Here is a 25986-nt window from a genome sequence, read left to right as displayed (position 1 = left end):
TCAGCACGTATGTTCTTTAATAGAACGCAAATGTGCGGCCGCTCGGCGTCTAGGCCCAGATCCTGGGAGGGCGCACATTTGCGTTCAGCTGGCGTGAAGAGGTTAAAAATACACTATATTGCCCCCAGTATCGGGCCGCTGGCCTTTCCACACACACGACATTTAATGGCCCCCCCAGTCTTAGTCTGTAGGGTTCAATATTGAGTTGGCCCCGCCCTTTCCACACAGATGACCTTTATTGGCCCCCCAGTCTTAGTCCGTAGGGTTCAATATTGAGTTGGCCCCGCCCTTCCCACGCACATGACCTTTAATGGCCCCCCCAGTCTTAGTCCGTAGGGTTCAATATTGAGTTGGCCCCGCCCTTCCCACACACATGACCTTTAATGGCCCCCCAGTCTTAGTCTGTAGGGTTCAATATTGAGTTGGCCCCGCCCTTTCCACACAGATGACCTTTATTGGCCCCCCAGTCTTAGTCCGTAGGGTTCAATATTGAGTTGGTCCCACCCTTCCCACGCACATGACCTTTAATGGCCCCCCAGTCTTAGTCTGTAGGGTTCAATATTGAGTTGGCCCCGCCCTTTCCCATACACATGACCTTTAATGGCCCCCCAGTCTTAGTCTGTAGGGTTCAATATTGAGTTGGCCCCGCCCTTTGCACCTATAACAGCTTCAACTCTTCTGGGAAGGCCGTCCACAAGGTTTAGGAGGGTGTCTATGGGAAGGTTGGACCATTCTTCCAGAAGCACATTTGTCAGGTCAGGCACTGATGTCGGGGGAGGGGCACTGATGTCGGGGGAGGAGGCCTGGCTCACAGTCTCCGCTCTAATTCATCCCAAAGGTGTTCTATGGGGTTGAGGTCAGGACTCTGTGCAGGACAGTCAAGTCCCTCCACCCCAAACTGGCTCCTCCATGTCTATATGGACCTTGCTTTGTGCACTGGTGGGCAGTCATGTTGGAACAGGAAGGGACCATCCCCAAACTCTTCCCACAAAGTTGGAGCATGAAATTGTCCAAAATGTCACCTTCCCTTCACTGGAACTAGGGGGCCAAGCCCAACCCCTGAAAAACAACCCCACACCATAATCCCCCCTCCACCAAGCTTTACACTTGGCACAATGCAGTCAGGCAAGTACTGTTATCCTGGCCACCACCAAACCCAGACACGTCCATTGCATTGCCAGACAGAGAAGCGTGATTGGTCACTCCAGAGAACACGCCTCCACTGCTCTAGAGTTCAGTGGCGGCGTGCTTTACACCACGGCATCCGATGCTTTGCATTGCACTTGGTGATGGAAGGCTTGGATGCAGCTGCTCGGCCATGGAAACCCATTCCATGAAGCTCTCTACGCACTGTTGTTGGGCTCATCTGAAGGCCACACCAAGTTTGGAGGTCTTTAGCTATTGACTCTGCAGACAGTTGGTGAATTCTGCGCACTCCCGCCCTGTCATGTGACGTGGCCTACCACTTGGTGGCTGAGTTGCTGTTGTTCCCAGTTGCTTCCACTTTGTTATAATCCCACTAACAGTTGGTGACTTCTGCAGATGGACGCACCCGGATCCGGATGTACCCAGCTAAGCCTTTATAGAAATCCTTTAACCACTTGAGCTCCTGAGGATTTACCCCCCTTAATGACCACGCCTTTTTTTGCTGTTTGGCGCTGCACTAATTCAAATGATAATTGCGCGGTCATGCAATGCTGTACCCAAACAAAATTTACGTCCTTTTTTTCACACAAAAAGAGCTTTCTTTTGGTGGTATTTGATCACCTGTGCGCTTTTTATTTTTTGCGCTATAAACAAAAAAACCACAAAAATTTTGAAAAAAAACCAATATTTTCTACTTTCAGCTATAAAAAATATATCGTAAACTCAAAGTTAGTCATAAATTTAAGCCAAAATGTATTCTGCTCCATGTTTTTGGTAAAAAAAATCCCGTGCATTAGCGGGCAAACTGGCGCTATCTAGGAGGGCGCTAACACTATCGGAAGTCACCAGTGACACTAATACAGTGATCAGTAAAAATCTGTTCACTGTAATCAATGACACTGGTGACAGGGCAGTGAAGGGGTTAACTGGGGGGGGGGGCGATCAAGGGGTTAAATGGGATTTCTGGTGCACTAGCGGGCAAACTGGCGCTATCTGGGAGGGGCGCTAACACTATCGAAAGTCGCCAGCGACACTGATACAGTGATCAGTAAAAATCGGTTCACTGATCAGTGACACTGGGTGACAGGGCAGTGAAGGGGTTAACTGGAGGGGGGGGGGGCGATCAAGGGGTTAAACGGGATTACTGGTGTACTGGCGGGCAATCTGGCGCTATCTGGGAGGGGCGCTAACTCTATCGGAAGTCGCCAGTGACACTGATACAGTGATCAGTAAAAATTGGTTCACTGATCAGTGACACTGGGTGACAGGGCAGTGAATGGGTTAACTGGAGGGGGGGGGGTGATCAAGGGGTTAAACGGGATTACTGGTGTACTGGCGGGCAATCTGGCGCTATCTGGGAGGGGCGCTAACTCTATCGGAAGTCGCCAGTGACACTGATACAGTGATCAGTAAAAATTGGTTCACTGATCAGTGACACTGGGTGACAGGGCAGTGAAGGGGTTAACTGGAGGGGGGGGGGGGATCAAGGGGTTAAACGGGATTACTGGTGTACTGGCGGGCAATCTGGCGCTATCTGGGAGGGGCGCTAACTCTATCGGAAGTCGCCAGCGACACTGATCAGTAAAAATCGCTTCACTGATCAGTAACACTGGTGACAGGGCAGTGAAGGGTTAACTGGGGGGGGGGGCGATCAGGGGGTTAAATGTGTCCTAGAGTGTTCTAACTGTAGTGTAGTGCTTGTGTACTCACTTTTTGGATGTCTTCTTCTCTGTCTGGAACGGAATGTGTCCAGGCAGAGAAGAATGACATCATATCCTGCCCTGTGTATGTCAACACAGGATAGGACAGGGACCGATCATGTGATTTCAGCCAGAAATCACTGGCTGAAATCTAATGATTGATCCCTCCTGGATCAAATAGTGTCACCCGCGGGTCGGCGGGAGCGCGCGCCCCCTGCCGGCGAAAGTGTCGGGAGCGCGGAACCCGTTTTTAAACGTGGTTTTGCGCTCCACTGCCGCCCTGCACACGTATATACACAGTGGCAGGGCGGCAAACGGTTTAAAGCAGTCCTGACGAGCCTGGAGTGCGACATCTGAAAAACGCAACTGACTGATCTATAAATTAAGGGCCATTGCGGTGCGGTAAGCGGATTGGCTCGCTCACTCGGTGCGGTGTGGACTTTTTCTGGGACAACATTCACACTCTAAGGGTCAGTTCACATTATGGAGATGCGGTCCAGGAGCGTTCCGGACGCATTTTCCCCATTCACGTGTTTGACGCTTTCCAGGGCGGTTTTGATGCTTTGTGAGGTAGTTTTGGCGAATTCCAGTTCATCTTTTGCCATCTGTTTTTTCTTCAACCTAAATAAGGATGTGTGTGTTTTTGATGCGTTTTACCGCGTTCCAGTACACGCTGCATTTTTCCTGCACAGAACCTTACTGGAGCTGCGAATGCTGATGTGAACTATGACACCGACAACCATATCACCGACTTTGTGTGTTTTGGATGCAGAAAAAAAAAGCAACTGAAATGCATGGAGTGTGAACCGACCCTAAGCCCGGGTTCACACTGATGCAGTGCAGAATTCTCAGCATTTTTTGTGCAAATTCCACCCCGCATCAGAATCGCCCCCCATTCATGCAAACTGCTGCGGGCGTGTATGTTAACGCCCTGAAATCGGTCCGCAAAATGCAGTGTGATGTGCAGAATCGGATCCCATAAGTGTGAATACCCATGCGATCCGATGCTAGTGCGGACCAAAAAAAGGGTCCTGCGTGTTTTTGGTGCGGAAGTGGTGCAATTTCCCACATGGAAGAAAAATATATATTTCAAAAATATTCTTCCCAAATATATTGACATATGTGAAACACTACAATTTTGTCCGTATTCAATATATTAAAAAAAAAAAATTAATAATAATTATATTATATATATATACAGTCAGGTCCATAAATATTGGGACATGGACACAATTCTAACATTTTTGGCTCTATACACCACAATGGATTTGAAATGAAACAAACAAGATGTGCTTTAACTGCAGACTGTCAGCTTTAATTTGAGGGTATTTACATCCAAATCAGGTGAACGGTGTAGGAATTACAACAGTTTGCATATGTGCCTCCCGCTTGTTAAGGGACCAAAAGTAATGGGACAATTGGCTTCTCAGCTGTTCCATGGCCAGGTGTGTGTTATTCCCTCATTATCCCAATTACAATGAGCAGATAAAAGGTCCAGAGTTCATTTCAAGTGTGCTATTTGCATTTGGAATCTGTTGCTGTCAAATCTCAAGATGAGATCCAAAGAGCTGTCACTATCAGTGAAGCCATCATTAGGCTGAAAAAACAAATCAAACCCATCAGAGAGATAGCAAAAACATTAGGTGTGGCCAAAACAACTGTTTGGAACATTCTTAAAAAGAAGGAACGCATCGGTGAGCTCAGCAACACCAAAAGACCCGGAAGACCACGGAAAACAACTGTGGTGGATGAGCGAAGAATTCTTTCCTTGGTGAAGAAAACACCCTTCACAACAGTTGGCCAGATCAAGAACACCCTCCAGGAGGTAGGTGTATGTGTGTCAAAGTCACCAATCAAGAGAAGACTTCACCAGAGTGAATACAGAGGGTTCACCACAAGATGTAAACCATTGGTGAGCCTCAAACACAGGAAGGCCAGATTAGAGTTTGCCAAACGACATCTAAAAAAGCCTTCACAGTTCTGGAACAACATCCTATGGACAGATGAGACCGACATCAACTTGTACCAGAGTGATGGGAAGAGAAGAGTATGGAGAAGGAACTGCTCATGGTCCTCAGCATACCACCTCATCAGTGATCATGGTGGTGGTAGTGTCATGGCGTGGGCATGTATGGCTGCCAATGGAACTGCTTCTCTTGTATTTATTGATGATGTGACGGCTGACAGAAGCAGCCGGATGAATTGTGAAGTGTTTCGGGAATATTATCTGCTCATATTCAGCCAAATGCTTCACAACTCATTGGACGCTTCACAGTGCAGATGGACAATGACCCAAAGCAGACTGCAAAAGCAACCAAAGAAGTGGAATGTTCTGCAATGGCCAATCACCTGACCTGAATCTGATTGAGCATTTCACTTGCTGAAGACAAAACTGAAGGGAAAATGCCCCAAGAAGAAGCAGGAACTGAAGACAGTTGCAGTAAAGGCCTGGCAGAGCATCACCAGGGATGACACCCAGCGTCTGGTGATGTCTATGCGTTCCACACTTCAGGCTGTAATTGGCTGCAAAGGATTTACAACCAAGTATTAAAAAGTGAAAGTTTGATTTATGATTAATATTCTGTCCCATTACTTTTGGTCCCTTAACAAGTGGGAGGTACATATGCAAACTGTTGTAATTCCTACACCGTTCACCTGATTTGGATGTAAATACCCTCAAATTAAAGCTGACAGTCTGCAGTTAACCACTTGCCGCCCAGCCACTGTAGATATACGGTGGCAGGGCGGCACTCACAGGCAAAACCACGTTTTAAAACGCGGTTCTGCAAAACAGGTAGGGGGCGCACGCGAGGCGCGTGCACGCCCTACCTGTCCCGCGGGTGTCATCAGCGGGTCCCAGCCGCTGGGTCACGGCCAGTGATTACCGGATTTTTGGCCGAGATGAGCTGTGATTACTGACAGGTAACACAGCTGCATTGTTTACACACAGCCTTGTTATCTGTCAGTTGCTCAGCTCCTGACAAGCTGCAGAGGGTTTCTCTGCCTCGATCAGCTCCCCCCTCCCTCCCCCCCCTCCAGCACACACCCCCGCCCCCTAGTAAAACACTCCCCTCACACAGTGAACACTAAAAATGTTAACCCCTTCCTCCCCATTGCCATTTGTACAGTTTCAGTGGTTTTTTTTTTCACTGATCACTGTATTGGTGTCACTGGGGATGTCAGTGACCCCAAGTCAGTTCCCCCCCAGTGTCAAAATGTCCGCCACAGTCCCGCAGTCCCGCCATAAGTCGCTGGTCGCCGTCATATGTCGCTGATCGCCGCAATATGTCGCTGATCGCCACCATTATTAGTATAAATAAAATAAAAAATCCCAGTATCTTTCCCGCCATTTGTAAACGCTATAACTTTCATGTAAACCAATTAATTTACACGTATTGGGATTTTTTTAGCAAAGACATGTCGCAGAATGCATTTTGGATGAAATTTGTGCCAAAATTTGATTTTTTAATTTTTTTTACTGGACATGTTTTATAGCAAAAAGTCCAAAATATTGTTTTTTTGTCTCAAAATTGTCAGCCTTTTTTTTTATAGCGCAAAAAATTAAAACCGCACAGGCGATCAAATACCACCGAAAGAAAGCTCAATTTGTGGGAAAAAAAGAATGTAAATTTAATTTGGGTGCAGTGTTGCATGACCGCGCAATTGTCAGTTAAAGTAACGCAGCGCCATAACACAAATCTCTTCTGTAACCGCTTCCTTACCACCCTACAGCAGAAATACTGCTACAGGGCGGCATGGGTACGCAAAATCACATATATATATATATATACGTAATTCGCGCTCCCGTGGTTTTCACACCCCTCCCAGATAGCGTCATATTGCCCGACAGTACACCAGTCATCACATTTAACCCCTTGATTGCCAGGAGCACGCCCATGTACAATAAACCTCCATTGCTAGTATAGTGTCTGAATGGGTCAATATCTTTGATCAGGTCAGCACTATACCAGCGTTCACATTAGTATAGCGTCCGCAAAAACGCAGCGTTAGCGGGATCAGCCCCTGCACCTGCCAACACCTGCGTTAAGCCCCTACGCTTACCCCCCATTCTCCCCCAGCAAGTGCAGTGTCAGTAGATCACTGTCACTTGATTCATTGCACACAAAACCGCAGTGTTCCCAGAATCAGGCCTGATCTCTGTTAGCACTTGTCGGTAAATTTTGATGACTCTCATATGCAGCAGAGTGCCAGTACTAGTGCCGCGCTACCTTTTGGTGAACTGGCGAATACCAGCGGTCTAGTACATCCTGGTCTTTGGAGCTGTTTTTCACGGAATATCTGTATGCGTTGATTGTGGATCAAAGCAATTTATATGCGCAACAATTTATCGCCGCCAACCCAAATTCAAACCTTGCCAGACCATTCGCATGGAAACTCATTACGGTTTTCAAATTTAAATTTTTTTTGGGCCTAACCCTCAACATGGGCATTACTAAAAGAAATGAATTGCGGTTGTATTGGTCCGCAGACCCGATTCATCATATGCCGTGTTCTCTGCTGCCATGGCCAGCCATAGATATGACAGTATAATGTGTTTTATGCATTTCAGCGACAATACACTCTGTCATCCTCGGGGTGACCCTGAATTTGACCGGCTCCACAAAATTCAGCCCCTCGCAAATCACCTTACCCTAAAGTTTGCAGATGTCTATACTCCCCAGCAAAACATCTGCGTTGATGAGTCTCTTATTAATTTTTCTGGCCGCCTTGCATTCAAACAATTTCTCCCCAGCAAGCGTGCCAGATATGGGGTCAAGATGTAGAAGACCTGTGAGAGGACAACAGGCTATACTTATAAGTTTTGGATTTACGAGGGAAAAGATAGTCATGTGGAGCCCCCCGGATGCCCAGACTACATGGGGAGCAGTTTGGGACTTGGTGTCATCATTTCTCCATATGGGGTACCACTTATACGTGGACAATTTTTATTCAAGCGTGCCACTATTTAGACATTTATTCAATCTTGGAACTGGCACTTGTGGCAAAGTGTGACCTAATGTGTGCCCACCATTAGAAGTGGGTGGATGCAGGGCGGTATATTCTAATGGTGGGCATACCACACACTTTTTCTGGCAGATATTTCTTCTCATTTTTTCATTCAGTCCACAGGCTGCATACAAAAAAAAAAAGAACATATCATATATACCCAACAAGGACCAGCGACATACTGGTACATCACTGGATTTGAATGGTTATACCAGGATGATGCCTACAGCTGCAGGCATCATCCTGGTATCGTTTTTTTCAGCCGGTGATCGACTTTCACGTAAAAGCAATCCTAGTGGCTAATTAGCTGCAAGATTGCTTTTACAAGCAGTGGAAGATTATGTCTCCCCTCCCCCGCTGCCTTCCACGGCCTTCTCGGGCAGTTTCGTGCCATCGGGGGAACCTGAGAATGCAGCCGGTGTTTCTGCCAGCTGACCATAGAGCTGATTGGACACCAGAATGATGCCAATCATCTCTATAGTCTAAGAATTCGGAAGCTACAAGCATTTCATCACTTCAGTTTCGCAGGATATAAACAGCACCATTTGTAAATTGGGAAAGCATCTGATCACACCGATTTTGGTTTGATTAGATAATGTAAGAGCAGAGGAGATATCTAGAGTCTGATAGACCCCAGATTTCTCAAAAAAGAATATATGACAATGCCCATTGAAGTTATAGGGGTTATTTGCATTCCCTGTTATAGCATTAAAAGTGATTAAAAAAAAAAAAAAAAAAAAAAAAAAAAAATGAATGGTACAATGTAAAAATAATTTAAAAAAAATCAAAATAACTATAAAAAAAAAAAAAAAAATTGCCCCTCCCATGTGTGCACACCTGTGTGCACAAGCCTTGACTCTGTGCCGTTATGTAAACAGAGGTTGAACCATGCATGTGAGGTATTGCCGTGAACGTCAGATCAAGGGCAGTCATTCTAACACTAGACCTCCTCTGTAAATCTAAAATGGTGGCTTTTAAAGGCTAATAAAGCGCTGCCTATGGATATTAAAAATGTTTGCAGTTTGTCGCCATTGAACGTGGCATGCGCAGTTTTAAAGCATGTCATGTTTGGTATCTATTTACTCGGCATACCATTATCTTTTATATTTTAACAAATAATTGGCCAATATATTGTGTTTTTGTGCATTAAAAGTAAAAAAAGTGTATTTTTTTTTTAAAAATTGCATTTGAAAAATCGCTGCGCGAGTACTATGTGCCATAAAAAATTGTAGTATCCACCATTTTATTCACTAGGGTACCTGCTTTAAAAAAATATATAATGTTTGGGGGTTTAAATTAATTTCCTAGCAAAAAATACTGATTGTTTTCATGTGAACAAAAAGGCTTGGTCTTCAGGTAGTTAGAAGAGTGAATGAAGTGTGGCATAAACTTCTAATGCTGGGCATAAAACGCCCCCACCCCCCAAAATGACCCCTTTTTGGAAAGTAGTCACCCCAAACTATTTGCTAAGAGGAATGTTGAATCAATAGAAGAATTTATTTTTTTACCACAAGTTTTTGGAAAATGACAAAAATAATTTTTTTTTTTTTTTTTTTTTTACACAAAATTGTCACTTAAATTATTTACTGCTCACACATGCCATGGTTATATGTGGAATTACTCCCCAAATTACATTTTGCTACTTCTTCTGAGTATGGGGGTTCCACATGTGAGAGACGTTTTGGCAGTCTAGCCAAGTACAGGACCCCAAAATCCAATAAGCACCTTCAGGCTTTTAAAGGGCTTTATTTCCTCATTACACTTCCTGACTACCTATCACAGTTTCGGAGGCCCTGAAATGCCAGGATAGCACCTAACCCCCCCAAATTACCCCTTTTTGGAAAGTAGACACCCCAAGGAATTTGATAAGAGGCATGGTAAGTATTTTGCAGATCTCATTTGTTGCCACAAGTTTTTGGAAAATGAAGAAAAAAAACAAAAACATATTTTTTCTGTTCTTTTTTTATATTTCAAAACCTTGTGAGAAAAAATGAGATCTGCAAAATACTCACCATGCCTCTTTTTAAATTCCTTGGGGTGTCTACTTTCCAGAAAGGGGTCATTTGGGGGGGTTTGGGGCTATCCTGGCATGTCAGGGCCTTCGAAACTGTGATAGGTAGTGAGGAAGTGTAATGAGGAAGTTACGCACCTTCAGGCTTTCAAAGTGGTCATTGGATTTCAGGCTCCTGTATGTGGCTAGGCTCCCAAAAAGTCTCACACATGTGGTATCCCCATACTCAGTAGAAGTAGCAGAATGTATTTTGGGGTGTAATTCCACATATACCCATGGCTTGTGCGAGAAAGAAATCATTTAAATGACAACTTCGTGTAAAAAAAAAAGAAAAAAAAAGTTTTTGTCATTCTCCAGAAACTTGTGGAAAAAAATAAATCTTCCATGGACTCAATATGCCTCTCAGCAGATAGCTTAGGGTGTCTAATTTCCGAAAAGGGGTCATTTGAGGGTGTTTGTACTATTCTGGTATTTTAGCACCTCAAGAAATGTGATGGGCAGTCAGAAAGTAAAAGCTGTGTAAATTCCATTATCTATACCATAGTTTGTATACGCTATAACTTTCACAAAAAGCAATCAATATACACTTATTGGGATTTTTTTAACCAAAAACATGTAGCAGAATACATTTTGGCCTAAATATATGATGACATTTTAGTTTTTTTAGATATTTTTTATGATCAAAATGAGAAAATATTGTTTTTTTCAAAAAAAAAATTTTTTCTTCAAAAATTTTCTGGTTATAGCGCCAAAAATAAAAAGTGCACAGGTGATCAAATACCACCAAAAGAATGCTCTATTTGTGTTAAAAAAAATGACATAAATTTCATTTATGTACAATATTGCATGACCGCGCAATTGTCCGTTAAACTAGCGCAGCGCTGTATAGCAAAAAAATGTCGTAAATTGCAGTATCTATACCATAGTTTGTAGACGCTATAACTTTCACACAAAGCAATCAATATACGCTTATTGGGATTTTTTTTACCAAAAACATGGAGCAGAATACATTTTGGCCTAAATTTATAACCAACTTTGAGTTTACTATATATTTTTTATAGCTGAAAGTAAAAAATATTGTTTTTCTTCAAAATATTTGGTCTTTTTTTGTTTATAGCGTAAAAAATAAAAAGCGCAAAGGTGGTCAAATACCACCGAAAGAAAGCTCTATTTGTGTGAAAAAAAGGACGTAAATTTCGTTTAGGTGCAGCATTGCATGACCGCACAATTATCAGTTGAATTAGTGCAGCGCCAAGTAGCAAAAAGAGGCGTGGTCATTAAGGGGGGTAAATCCTCTGGAGCTCAAGTGGTTAAAGCACATCTTGTTCGTTTTATTTCAAATCCATTGTGGTGTATAGAGGCAAAAATGTTAGAATTGTGTTGATGTCCCAATATTTATGGACCTGACTGTATATATACACACATACACACAGTGGGGCATAAAAGTATTTAGTCACCACCAATTGTACAAGTTCTCCCACTTACAAAGATGAGAGAGGCCTGTAATTGGCATCATAGGGAGACCTCAACTATGAGAGACAAAATGAGAAAACAAATCCAGACAATCACATTGGCTGATCTGGAAAGAATTTATTTGCAAATTATGGTGGACATTCTCCCAATCCTCTTCTGGATCATCCAAATGCTCTCTAGCAAACTTCAGACGGGCCCCGGACATGTACTGGCTTAAGCAGGGGGACACGTCTGGCACTGCAGGATCTGAGTCCCTGGCGGCGTAGTGTGTTACTGATGGTAGCCTTTGTTACGTTGGTCCCAGCTCTCTGCAGGTCATTCACTAGGTCCCCCCGTGTGGTCCTGGGATTTTTGCTCACCGTTCTTGTGATCATTTTGACCCCACGGGGTGAGATCTTGCGTGGAGCCCCAGATGGAGGGAGATTATCAGTGGTCTTGTATGTCTTCCATTTTCTAATTATTGCTCCCACAGTTGATTTGTTCACACCAAGCTGCTTGCCTATTGCAGATTCAGTCTTCCCAGCCTGGTGCAGGTCTACAATTTTGTTTCTGGTGTCCTTCGACAGCTCTTTGGTCTTCACCATAGTGGAGTTTGGAGTGTGACTGTTTGAGGTTGTGGACAGATGTCTTTTATACTGATAACAAGTTCAAACAGGTGCCATTGATACAGGTAATGAGTGCAGGACAGAGGAGCCTCTTAAAGAAGAAGGTCCAGGTCTGTGAGAGCGAGAAATCTTGCTTGTTTGTAGGTCACCAAATACTTATTTTCCACCATAATTTGCAAATAAATTCTTTCCAGATCAGCCAATGAGATTGTCTGGATTTGTTTTCTCATTTTGTCTCTCATAGTTGAGGTCTCCCTATGATGCCAATTACAGGCCTCTCTCATCTTTGTAAGTGGGAGAACTTGTACAATTGGTGGCGGACTAAATACTTTTTTGCCCCACTGCACATATACACACACATAACAAAATATATTAGTGGAGATATAGAGATATATATATATATATATACACAGTGGGGATCGAAAGTTTGGGCACCCCAGCTAAAAATTTGTATTAATGTGCATAAAGAAGCCAAGGAAAGATGGAAAAATCTCCAAAAGGCATCAAATTACAGATTAGATATTCTTATAATATGTCAACAAAAGTTAGATTTTATTGCCATAATTTACACTTTCAAAATAACAGAAAACAAAAAAATGGCGTCTGCAAAAGTTTGGGCACCCTGCAGAATTTATAGCATGCACTGCCCCCTTTGCCAAGCTGAGACCTGCCAGTGTCATGGATTGTTCTCAATCATCGTCTGGGAAGACCAGGTGATGTCAATCTCAAAGGTTTTAAATGCCCAGACTCATCTGACCTTGCCCCAACAATCAGCACCATGGGTTCTACTAAGCAGTTGTCTAGAAAACTGAAACTGAAAATAGTTGACGCTCACAAAGCTGGAGAAGGCTATAAGAAGATAGCAAAGCGTTTTCAGATGTCAATATCCTCTGTTCGGAATGTAATTAAGAAATGGCAGTCATCAGGAACAGTGGAAGTTAAAGCAAGATCTGGAAGACCAAGAAAATATCAGACAGAACAGCTCGCAGGATTGTGAGAAAAACAATTCAAAACCCACGTTTGACTGCACGATCCCTCCAGAAAGATCTGGCAGACACTGGAGTTCTGGTACACTATTCCACTATAAAGAGATACTTGTACAAATATGGTCTTCATGGAAGAGTCATCAGAAGAAAACCTCTTCTACGTCCTCACCACAAAAATCATCGTTTGAACTTTGCAAATGAACATATAGACAAGCCTGATGCATTTTGGAAACAAGTTCTGTGGACCGATGAGGTTAAAATTGAACTTTATGACCGGAATGAGCAAAGGTACGTTTGGAGAAGAAGGGGCACAGAATTTAATGAAAAGAACCTCTGTCCAACTGTGAAGCATGGGGTTGGATCAATCATGCTTTGGGGTTGTGTTGCAGCCAGTGGCACAGGGAACATCTCACAAGTAGAAGGAAAAATGGATTCAATAACATTTCAGCAAATTTTGGATGCTAACTTAATGCCATCTGTGAAAAAGCTGAATTTAAAGAGAGGATGGCTTCTACAAATGGATAATGATCCTAAACACACCTCGAAATCCACGGGGGATTACATCAAGAGGCGTAAACTGAAGGTATTGCCATGGCCTTCACAATCTCCTGACCTCAACATCATTGAAAATCTATGGATAGACCTTAAAAGAGCCGTGCGTGACAGACAGCCCAGAAATCTCAAAGAACTGGAAGACTTTTGTAAGGAAGAATGGGCAAAGATACCTCAAACAAGAATTGAAAGACTCTTGGCTGGCTACAAAAAGTGTTTACAAGCTGTGATACTTGCCAAAGGGGGCAGTACAAGATATTAACTCTGCAGGGTGCCCAAACTTTTGCAGACGCCATTTTTTTGTTTTCTGTTATTTTGAAAATGTAAATGATGGAAATAAAATCTAACTTTTGTTGACTTATTATAAGAATGTCTAATCTGTAATTTGATGCCTTTTGGAGAGTTTTCCATCTTTCCTTGGCTTCTTTATGCACATTAATACAAATTTTTAGCTGGGGTGCCCAAACTTTCGATCCCCACTGTATATATATACATACATACATATACACACACACACACACACACACATATTTATATGTTGAAATGCGTTTTTTATAGATTACAAAATATATAAATATTTTTCATATATTTTGTAATAAAAATGCATCAGCATACAGTGTGTATATTATAATTATACAGGATTTTGTAATAAAACCGCATTTCAACATACAGTGTATGTATATATATATATATATATATATATATATATATATATATATATATATATATATATATATATCTCTATCTATCTATCTATATATATATATATATATATATATATATCTCACACACTGTATGTTGAAATGCATTTTTATTACAAAATATATGAAAAATATTTTTAAAAATACATTTTCAAATATACTGTGTCTTTAAAAATACAAATCTACATTTTTGGAATGCATTTACAGATATATGTAATATTACTTTTTGATACGTTAAAAATCTGAATATATTTAAAAATATATATTTTTTAAATATATTCTTCAGATTTTTTTTTTTTACATATCAAAAAGTCATTTTAACATATATTTTTACATATATTAGTAAATGCATTCCAAAAATGTAGATTTGTATTTTTAAAAACATTCAGTATATTTGAAAATGTATTTTTAAAAATATTTTTCATATATTTTGTAATAAAAATGCATTTCAACATACAGTGTGTATATATAAATATATTGAATACGGCCAAAATTGTAATATTTCACATATATGTCAATATATTTGGGAAGAATATTTAAAAAACATATTTCAAATATATTTTTCTTCCATGTGGGTTGAGCCATAGAAAATGTATGGCTCCAATTGCACCGCACAGAATTTGCATGTGATTTATAGAGGCGTGCGGTGCGGTTCCTGTGCGAAACACATGTGACATACCCCACTGCATGTATGTGAACACGGGCTCTGGGTCCTGTCACACGGGCGTTCCGATTTTTTCATCAGTTCAGTCAAGTTTTTTCAAAGAAAATACGGATCAGTTTACATCAGTTTTTACAAACGCAAAAAATTTAGCAAAAACGGACCGTATGTCTGTTTACATCCGTTTTTGTCTGTTTCGGGTTTTTTTTTAAGAAAGAAAAAAAAAAAAAAAAGGTTTTCCTTCTGTTAAAAAAAAAAAAAAAATATGGATATTAACAGACACGGACATTAACGGATGTAAACAGATGAGCATCCGTTTACATCCACTAGTCCATAGAAATACATGGGGGGGTCTGTTTTTCATCTGTAAACGGACAGATGGAACACCTGGGTGAAAGGACCCTAAGGGCTCTTTCACACGGACATTCCGATCGGGTCCACCTGCCCGTTTTTCAGGCGGACCCGATCGGAACCTCCGTTCTCCTCTATGGAGCGGTGTGTGTCCGTTTACACCCGACCTGCCAATAAAAAGCGACAGATGGAGGTCCAACTCCCCTTCCGTCCGTCGGACTGGATGAAAACGGACAGGCGGTCCATTTTCATCCGATCGCCCATTGAGAACAGAGCAGCTCTGTGTCCTCTCTGCAGCACACACAGAGCCGTCATCTGCTTGCTCAGCGGGGATCAGCAGAAAGATCCCTCCCCCGCAGAGCCAGCGGGATCCGCCCCCCCTGTGTGATAGGATCCCAAGCCCTGGTGGGAAGTGAATTCAGTATTCCAGTCATGTAAGGGAAGAATCACGAGCCACAGGCTTCTACAGTTGCAGCTCCTTGAAAAAGTATTCATACCCCTTGAAATGTTCCACACTTTGTCATGTGACCACCAAGGCCCTGTACCCAGCGGATGCAGATCCACCATCACATAGAACAGCAACACGCCAACAACACGCCAGAGCACAGCGTGCCGATACATACCTGTACAGACTTGAAGGAAGTGATAAAGGGCAGCATTAAATGGAATCCGGGACCGCTGGTGGATGTGAGCAAGGCTCCGCCCCTGAAGGAGAAAAGACGATCGTTAGTTCAGCTGCTCGGGGATCAATGCCAATCAGATCGAGGAGGGGAAAGGTGGGGGGGGGGGGGGGGTGTAGGTTTTTTCTTTGTTTAGTGTCAACATTTGTGATATGGAAAAATTGTTGTAGAATGTGAAAATGTATGGTAAATTGAAATAAATTAAAAATATTATAATATATAAAAAAAACAAGAACACAACACGATCAAGAAAAGGGAAAGGAGGGGGGGGGCGGGGGGTGTAGGGTTTTTTCTTTTAGTGTCAAAATTTTTGATATGGAAAAATACTGTTGTAGAATGTGAAATAATGTACAGTCAGGTCCATAAATATTGGGACATGGACACAATTCTAACATGCTTGGCTCTATACACCACAATGGATTTGAAATGAAATGAAATGAACAAGATGTGCTTTAACTGCAGACTGTCAGCTTTAATTTGAGGGTATTTACATCCAAATCAGGTGAACGGTGTAGGAATTACAACAGTTTGCATATGTGCCTCCCACTTGTTAAGGGACCAAAAGTAATAGGACAATTGGCTTCTCAGCTGTTCCATGGCCAGGTGTGTGTTATTCCCTCATTATCCCAATTACAATGAGCAGATACAAGGTCCAGAGTTCATTTCAAGTGTGCTATTTGCATTTGGAATCTGTTGCTGTCAAATCTCAAGATGAGATCCAAAGAGCTGTCACTATCAGTGAAGCCATCATTAGGCTGAAAAAAACAAAACAAACCCATCAGAGAGATAGCAAAAACATTAGGCGTGGCCAAAACAACTGTTTGGAACATTCTTAAAAAGAAGGAACGCACCGGTGAACCCAGCAACACCAAAAGACCCGGAAGACCACGGAAAACAACTGTGGTGGATGAGCGAAGAATTCTTTCCCTGGTGAAGAAAACACCCTTCACAACAGTTGGCCAGATCAAGAACACTCTCCAGGAGGTAGGTGTATGTGTGTCAAAGTCACCAATCAAGAGAAGACTTCACCAGAGTGAATACAGAGGGTTCACCACAAGATGGAAACCATTGGTGAGCCTCAAACACAGGAAGGCCAGATTAGAGTTTGCCAAACGACATGTAAAAAAGCCTTCACAGTTCTGGAACAACATCCTATGGACAGATGAGACCGACATCAACTTGTACCACAGTGATGGGAAGAGAAGAGTATGGAGAAGGAACTGCTCATGGTCCTCAGCATACCACCTCATCAGTGATCATGGTGGTGGTAGTGTCATGGCGTGGGCATGTATGGCTGCCAATGGAACTGCTTCTCTTGTATTTATTGATGATGTGACTGCTGACAGAAGCAGCCGGATGAATTGTGAAGTGTTTCGGGAATATTATCGGCTCATATTCAGCCAAATGCTTCACAACTCATTGGACGCTTCACAGTGCAGATGGACAATGACCCAAAGCAGACTGCAAAAGCAACCAAAGAAGTGGAATGTTCTGCAATGGCCAAGTCCATCACCTGACCTGAATCCGATTGAGCATTTCACTTGCTGAAGACAAAACTGAAGGGAAAATGCCCCAAGAACAAGCAGGAACTGAAGACAGTTGCAGTAGAGGCCTGGCAGAGCATCACCAGGGATGACACCCAGCGTCTGCTGATGTCTATGCGTTCCACACTTCAGGCTGTAATCGACTGCAAAGGATTTGCAACCAAGTATTAAAAAGTGAAAGTTTGATTTATGATTATTATTCTGTCCCATTACTTTTGGTCCCTTAACAAGTGGGAGACACATATGCAAACTGTTGTCATTCCTACACCGTTCACCTGATTTGGATGTAAATACCCTCAAATTAAAGCTGACAGTCTGCAGTTAAAGCACATCTTGTTCGTTTCATTTCAAATCCATTGTGGTGTATAGAGCCAAAAATGTTAGAATTGTGTCCATGTCCCAATATTTATGGACCTAACTGTATGTTCATTAAAATTAATAAAAAATATAATTTAATAACAAAAAAAAAAAAATCACAGCTGATCGCATGTAAATAGGTAAATGCTGGTTATTGGCATTCCTCTCCTCACGAGCTGTCACACTGACAGAGGAGAGGAGCAGAGAGCCGGTAATGGGCATTCCTCGGAGGGGACATCTACACTGATCATCAGTGTAGACCCAGCAGTGCCACATATCAGTGCCCATCTGAACTGCCTTTCAGTGTTACTTACCAGTGCCAGTCAGTGCCGCCTATCAGTGCCATATATGAGTGCTGCCTTTCAGTTCCCATCAGTGATGCCTGTCAACGCCCATCAGTGCCACCTACCAGTGTAGCTTATCAGTGCAATTTTTTTTAACAAAAACTAAGAAAAACACTTTTTTTTTTCAAACTTTTCAGTGGTTTTTGGTTTAGCAAAAAAAAAAAAAAAAAATCCTAAGGTGATTAAATACCACCAAAATAAAGCGGTCTCAAAAAAATGATAAAAATTTCTTATGGGTACAGTGTTGCATGACTGCGCAATTGTCAAAGTGTGACAGTGCTGAAAATTGGCCTGGGCAGGAAGGGGGTAGAAGTGCCCGGTAGGCAAGAAGGGGGTAGAAGTGTCCTGTAGGCAAGAAGGGGGTAGAAGTGTCCTGTAGGCAGGAAAGGGGGTAGAAGTGTCCGGTAGGCAGGAAAGGGGTAGAAGTGTCCGGTAGGCAGGAAGGGGGTAGAAGTGTCCGGTAGGCAGGAAGGGGGTAGAAGTGCCCGGTAGGCAGGAAGGGGGTAGAAGTGCCCGGTAGGCAGGAAGGGGGTAGAAGTGCCCGGTAGGCAGGAAGGGGGTAGAAGTGCCCTGTAGGCAGGAAGGGGGTAGAAGTGCCCTGTAGGCAGGAAGGGGGTAGAAGTGCCCTGTAGGCAGGAAGGGGGTAGAAGTGCCCTGTAGGCAGGAAGGGGGTAGAAGTGTCCTGTAGGCAGGAAGGGGGTAGAAGTGCCCTGTAGGCAGGAAGGGGGTAGAAGTGTCCTGTAGGCAGGAAGGGGGTAGAAGTGTCCGGTAGGCAGGAAGGGGGTAGAAGTGCCCTGTAGGCAGGAAGGGGGTAGAAGTGCCCTGTAGGCAGGAAGGGGGTAGAAGTGCCCGGTAGGCAGGAAGGGGGTAGAAGTGTCCTGTAGGCAGGAAAGGGGTAGAAGTGTCCCGGTAGGCAGGAAGGGGGTAGAAGTGTCCCGGTAGGCAGGAAGGGGGTAGAAGTGTCCCGGTAGGCAGGAAGGGGGTAGAAGTGCCCGGTAGGCAGGAAGGGGGTAGAAGTGCCCGGTAGGCAGGAAGGGGGTAGAAGTGCCCTGTAGGCAGGAAGGGGGTAGAAGTGCCCTGTAGGCAGGAAGGGGGTAGAAGTGCCCTGTAGGCAGGAAGGGGGTAGAAGTGCCCTGTAGGCAGGAAGGGGGTAGAAGTGTCCTGTAGGCAGGAAGGGGGTAGAAGTGTCCTGTAGGCAGGAAGGGGGTAGAAGTGCCCTGTAGGCAGGAAGGGGGTAGAAGTGTCCGGTAGGCAGGAAGGGGGTAGAAGTGTCCTGTAGGCAGGAAGGGGGTAGAAGTGCCCTGTAGGCAGGAAGGGGGTAGAAGTGCCCGGTAGGCAGGAAGGGGGTAGAAGTGTCCTGTAGGCAGGAAAGGGGTAGAAGTGTCCCGGTAGGCAGGAAGGGGGTAGAAGTGTCCCGGTAGGCAGGAAGGGGGTAGAAGTGCCCGGTAGGCAGGAAGGGGGTAGAAGTGCCCTGTAGGCAGGAAGGGGGTAGAAGTGCCCTGTAGGCAGGAAGGGGGTAGAAGTGCCCTGTAGGCAGGAAGGGGGTAGAAGTGCCCTGTAGGCAGGAAGGGGGTAGAAGTGTCTGTAGGCAGGAAGGGGGTAGAAGTGTCCTGTAGACAGGAAGGGGGTAGAAGTGTCCTGTAGGCAGGAAGGGGGTAGAAGTGTCCTGTAGGCAGGAAGGGGGTAGAAGTGTCCGGTGGGCAGGAAGGGGGTAGAAGTGTCCGGTGGGCAGGAAGGGGGTAGAAGTGCCCGGTGGGCAGGAAGGGGGTAGAAGTGTCCTGTAGGCAGGAAGGGGGTAGAAGTGCCCTGTAGGCAGGAAGGGGGTAGAAGTGCCCGGTAGGCAGGAAGGGGGTAGAAGTGTCCTGTAGGCAGGAAGGGGGTAGAAGTGCCCGGTAGGCGAGGGGTTAAGGGCCGGTTCACACCACAGAAACAGTCCTGATACATGCGCAGTTTTGATGCGTTTCAGGTCACTTTTCCCTTGTTTCTTCGATTCATATAGGGACATGTGGGTTCCGGTGCATTTTTGATGCATTTTACCTCCTTCCAGTACAGCTCTGTGCAGGAAAAATGCAGCCGGATCTACTTTTTTTTTTCTGCCCCCGGAACTGCGAGCCCTGATGTGACCGATGATCCCGACCAGCCTATCACCGACTTTGTGTGCGTTTTGGATGCAGGATGAAGCCGTAATGTGCTAGGATGTACTTACCTTCAGCCCGGTTCACACCAACGCAGTCCGGAGTTCTCAGTGTTTTCAGTGTGAATTCTGCACCGCATCAGAATCGCCCCCCCGTACCATGGGAACCGCTGCGGGTGTGAATGTTCAGTGAACACCCCGAAATCTGTCCGCAAAACGCAGTGCGATGTGCAGAATCGGATCTCATAGATGTGATATCTCGGATACGAATCGCACTGAAAACGCACGTAGTGAGAACTGGTCCTGAAAAGCGTTTCTTGGTTTGTGGAGCTCACAGGCAGCTGTAAGGAATCCTCAGCTCCTTTCTATCACCGAATCACGTTCTCGCTCCCCAACTGTCTGGGGTTAGTTACAGGTAACTGAAGCCGCTTTCTGCCATTATGCGGCTTCCACACTAAATCCTGCGATCTATAGGGGGTGGTGTCGCAGCCACCGACCCACAGAGGAGATCCATTACAGCCTGCGCAGCCACCGACCCACAGAGGAGATCCATTACAGCCTGCGTAGCCACCGACCCACAGAGGAGATCCGTTACAGCCTGCGCAGCCACCGACTCACAGAGGAGATCCATTACAGCCAACGCAGTCACCGACCCACAGAGGAGATCCATTGCAGCCTGCGCAGCCACCGACCCACAGAGGAGATCCATTACAGCCTGCGCAGCCACCGACCCACAGAGGAGATCCATTACAGCCTGCGTAGCCACCGACCCACAGAGGAGATCCATTACAGCCTGCGTAGCCACCGACCCACAGAGGAGATCCGTTACAGCCTGCGTAGCCACCGACCCACAGAGGAGATCCATTACAGCCAACACAGCCACCGACCCACAGAGGAGATCCATTACAGGCAACGCAGCCACCGACCCACAGAGGAGATCCATTAAAAGGCAACGCAGCCACCGACCCACAGAGGAGATCCATTACAGCCAGCGCAGCCACCGACCCACAGAGGAGATCCATTACAGCCAGCGCAGCCACCAACCCACAGAGGAGATCCATTACAGCCAGCGCAGCCACCAACCTACAGAGGAGATCCACTACAGCCAGCGCAGTCACCGACCCACAGAGGAGATCCATTAAAAGGCAACGCAGCCACCGACCCACAGAGGAGATCCATTACAGCCAGCGCAGCCACCGACCCACAGAGGAGATCCATTACAGCCTGCGCAGCCACCGACCCACAGAGGAGATCCATTACAGCCAGCGCAGCCACCGACCTACAGAGGAGATCCATTACAGCCTGCGCAGCCACCAACTCACAGAGGAGATCCATTACAGCCAACGCAGTCACCGACCCACAGAGGAGATCCATTACAGCCAACACAGCCACCGACCCACAGAGGAGATCCATTACAGGCAACGCAGCCACCGACCCACAGAGGAGATCCATTAAAAGGCAACGCAGCCACCGACCCACAGAGGAGATCCATTACAGCCAGCGCAGCCACCGACCCACAGAGGAGATCCATTACAGCCAGCGCAGCCACCAACCTACAGAGGAGATCCATTACAGCCAGCGCAGCCACCAACCTACAGAGGAGATCCACTACAGCCAGCGCAGTCACCGACCCACAGAGGAGATCCATTACAGCCTGCGCAGCCCACAGTGCGGGTGAATGAGGAGAAAACACGGCCTTGTGCCAATTCCCCCACACACTGGAATGATCACTCCGAGGAATCTGCAGGTTCTTTGGGGACATCGCTGTTCTTACCTTCTGTTTGAGGACATAAATGGAGGCAAACATCGTCCTCCAATCACTGTGGAGCCAAGAGGAACCCGAGCCAACATCCTGCAGGATCCGGAAAATTTGTCTTCTCCATGACACCTACCTGTTATTTATCTAAAACAATGCCCTGAGGGTCAGGGAGTGACGGGAAGGTGCAATATATATGTCAAGTGCGGCACACATGGACGGGGATAGAGATATATATATAATCTAAAATTAAAAAAATAAATAATATATATATAAAATTCAACTTTTTAATGAATCTCATGAATTTAAATGAATATGAATTTATTTTAATTAAATAAATAAATGGCACGGAAGATATAACAAATTTACTGGGATTATGTCCTCAAAATTTTACATAAAACAGATCTCACTGCGAGGAAATCTGCGGCGGGGCAACAAAATCAAAATTCTTCGAACGAAAATTCCAGATGCATTTGACCAAAAATCAAAAAGGACAGTTTTTATTTAATTTCTAATATATATATATATTTTTTTTTATTATATTCAACTTTTTAATGAATCTCTTGTATTTAAATAATTATGAATTTATTTTACAATAAATAAATAAAATGAACGTTACGGAGGATACGACGAGTTTACTGGAATTATGTCCTCGAGGAAATCTGCGGCGGTGCAACTAAATCAAAATTCTTGGACCGAAAATTCCAGATGCATTTGACCAAAATTTGAAAAGGACAGTTTTAAAAAAGAAAAAAAAAAAAAATTACTAATATATATATATATATATATATATATATATAAAAATATAACTTTTTACTGAATCTCATGAACTTAAATGAATATGAATTTATTTTAATTAAATAAATAAAATGCACGTCACGGAGGATACAACAAATTTACTGGGATTATGTTCTCAAAAACTTACATAAAACAGATCTCACTGCAAGGAAACCTGCGACGGTGCGACAAAATCAAAATTCTTGGACCGAAAATACCGGATGTATTTGGCCGAAAACTGACAGTTTTATATATATATATATATATATATATATATATTTATTATAGTAAATGTTTTAATGAATCTCATGAATTTAAATTCATATGAATTTATTTTAACTAAATAAATCAATAAAAATGCACATCACAGAGAATACGACGAACTTATTGGGATAATGTCCTCGAAATCTTACATAAAACAGATCTCACTGCGAGGAAATCTGCAGCGGTGCAACAAAATCAAAATTCTTGGACCGAAAACACTGGATGCATTTGGCCGAAAACCGAAACAGACAGTTTAAAAAAAAAAAAAAAAAATGTTTTTTAATATAGAATATTTTATTAAAAACTTTTTAACGAATCGCATGAATTTAAATGACTATGAATTTATTTTAAATTAATTAAATAAAATGCACATCACGGAGGATACAACGGGTATACTGGGATTATGTCCTTGAAATCTTACATAAAACAGATCTCACTGCGAGGAAATCTGCGGCGGTGCAACAAAATCAAAATTCTTGGACCGAAAATTCCGGATGCATTTGGCCGAAAACCGAAAAGGTCAGTTTAGAAATGTTTTTATTTATATATATATATATATATATATATATATATATATATATATATATATATATATATATTATATTCCACCTTTTAATTAATTTCATGAATTTACTTTAAATAAATAAAATGCACATCACGGAGGATACGAGTTTACTGGGATCATGTCCTCGAAATTTTACATAAACCAGATCTCACTGCGAGGAAATCTGCGGCAGTGCGACAAAATCAAAATTCTTGGACCGAAAATTCCAGATGCATTTGACCAAAATTTGAAAAGGACAGCTTTAAAAAAGAAAAAGAAAAAAAAAAAAAATACTAATATATATATATATAAATACATAAAAATATAACTTTTTACTGAATCTCATGAACTTAAATGAATATGAATTTATTTTAATTAAATAAATAAAATGCACGTCACGGAGGATACAACAAATTTACTGGGATTATGTTCTCAAAATCTTACATAAAACAGATCTCACTGCAAGGAAACCTGCGACGGTGCGACAAAATCAAAATTCTTGGACCGAAAATACCGGATGTATTTGGCTAAAAACTGACAGTTTTTATATATATATATTTATTATAGTAAATGTTTTAATGAATCTCATGAATTTAAATTCATTTGAATTTATTTTAACTAAATAAATCAATAAAAATGCACATCACAGAGAATACGACGAACTTATTGGGATAATGTCCTCGAAATCTTACATAAAACAGATCTCACTGCGAGGAAATCTGCGGCGGTGAAACAAAATCAAAATTCTTGGACCGAAAATTCCGGATGCATTTGGCCGAAAACCGAAAAGGTCAGTTTAGAAAAAAATAAAATAAAATTTTATATATATATATATATATATATATATATATATATATATATATATATATATATAATTATATTCCACCTTTTAATTAATTTCATGAATTTACTTTAAATAAATAAAATGCACATCACGGAGAATACGACAAACTTACTGGGATCATGTCCTCGAAATCTTACATAAAACAGATCTCACTGCGAGGAAACCTGAGACGGTGCGACAAAATCAAAATTCTTGGACCGAAAACACTGGATGCATTTGGCCGAAAACCGAAACAGACAGTTTAAAAAAAAAAAGTTTTTTAATATAGAATATTTTATTAAAAACTTTTTAACGAATCGCATGAATTTAAATGACTATGAATTTATTTTAAATTAATTAAATAAAATGCACATCACGGAGGATACGAGTTTACTGGGATTATGTCCTCGAAATTTTACATAAACCAGATCTCACTGCGAGGAAATCTGCGGCGGTGCAACAAACTCAAAATTCCTGGACCGAAAATTCCGGATGCATTTGGCCGAAAAGGACAAATTTTTTTTTTTTCATAAAAACATTTTTTTAAATACATATATATATATATAATATTGTATTCAACTTTTTCATGAATCTCATGAATTTAAAGGAATATAAATTTATTTTCAGCTCCTTTTCGGCCAATAGGCTGCTTTCACACTGAGTAGTTTTTGCAGCGTATCTGCGTTGAAAAAAAAAAAAATGCATCCCTTTAAATTCATTGTAAGTCCTTGCGTTAGTCCGCCGCACTTCCCTCGCTGTATTTAGGCTCCACCCACACCGGGGGAGGGGGGGTAATAATGCTGTTAATGTTATCTGTATAAAGTCACATTAAAAACGTGACTTTTTCGGGGTCGTTTAGCGTTTTTATTAGCGCTTAGCCGCGTTTGTGCTTTTTAGAGTTTTTTTTAACCAAAAAAAATAAAAAATTTTTGTCAAAAAAAAATTCCAAAAATGCTGATTTACTGCATTAGAGCGTTTTTCCAGCTAAAAAAAACTCCTCTAGAACCCGCTAGTTCTAGGTTTTTCCATCCAATAATCGTTGATTCCAGTCTGTGTGTGTATGGACACCGAGGAGAACATGCCGGGGGGGGGTTAATGGAGGAAGAAAAAACCGTCAAAAGCCAAAACCAGCCGCTGTAAAACCGTCTCGCGTGCGTGAGGACTAAAAAAATCCCACTTGCCGAATTTTCAGCGCATATTTGGCCAGGAGGAAAAAAAAAAAAAGTGCCCCTCCCCCACTGAGGCCTGGCTCACACTGATGCGTTTATCTAGTATCTGGACGCCAGCAGAGGTACAAGGAGAACTCAAAACTGCGTCAACAACGCACACAAAGCGCAGTTCTTGCGTCTTCTATGTAGTTCCAGTGAAGTCTATTGGACTAAAAACGCAAACTGCTGCGGGAAAAGAATTCCGCGACCAACTCCGAAACCCGCGTCCGCAAGGAAACGCCGTGATGTGAATGCCGTCTACAGGAAGTCACCACAATTGGCGCGGTCTGCGGTCCTGCAAAACACAAAAAAAAAAACAAAACAAACAAAAAAACAAAACCGCACAGACGCGCCCATTGGAG

At 43.0% G+C, this 25986-nt stretch overlaps 1 protein-coding gene across 1 annotated transcript in view; it reads right to left on the bottom strand.

The window, feature by feature from the left end:
- The window catches only part of LOC149429136 (erlin-2), a 59158-nt gene that overhangs the window by 17483 nt on the left and 15689 nt on the right, over positions 1–25986 (bottom strand). The window contains exon 3 of the mRNA XM_089666689.1: positions 15817–15898. Within this exon, the coding sequence (XP_089522815.1) occupies positions 15817–15898 (82 nt within the window). The remainder of the gene's footprint in view (positions 1–15816; positions 15899–25986) is intronic.

The sequence above is a fragment of the Staurois parvus genome, unplaced genomic scaffold (assembly GCF_062004578.1).
Source record: "Staurois parvus isolate SC_StPar_1 unplaced genomic scaffold, SC_StPar_1.0 ptg002780l, whole genome shotgun sequence".
Taxonomy (NCBI): domain Eukaryota; kingdom Metazoa; phylum Chordata; class Amphibia; order Anura; family Ranidae; genus Staurois; species Staurois parvus.
This window is presented reverse-complemented; position numbering and strand designations above follow the sequence as displayed.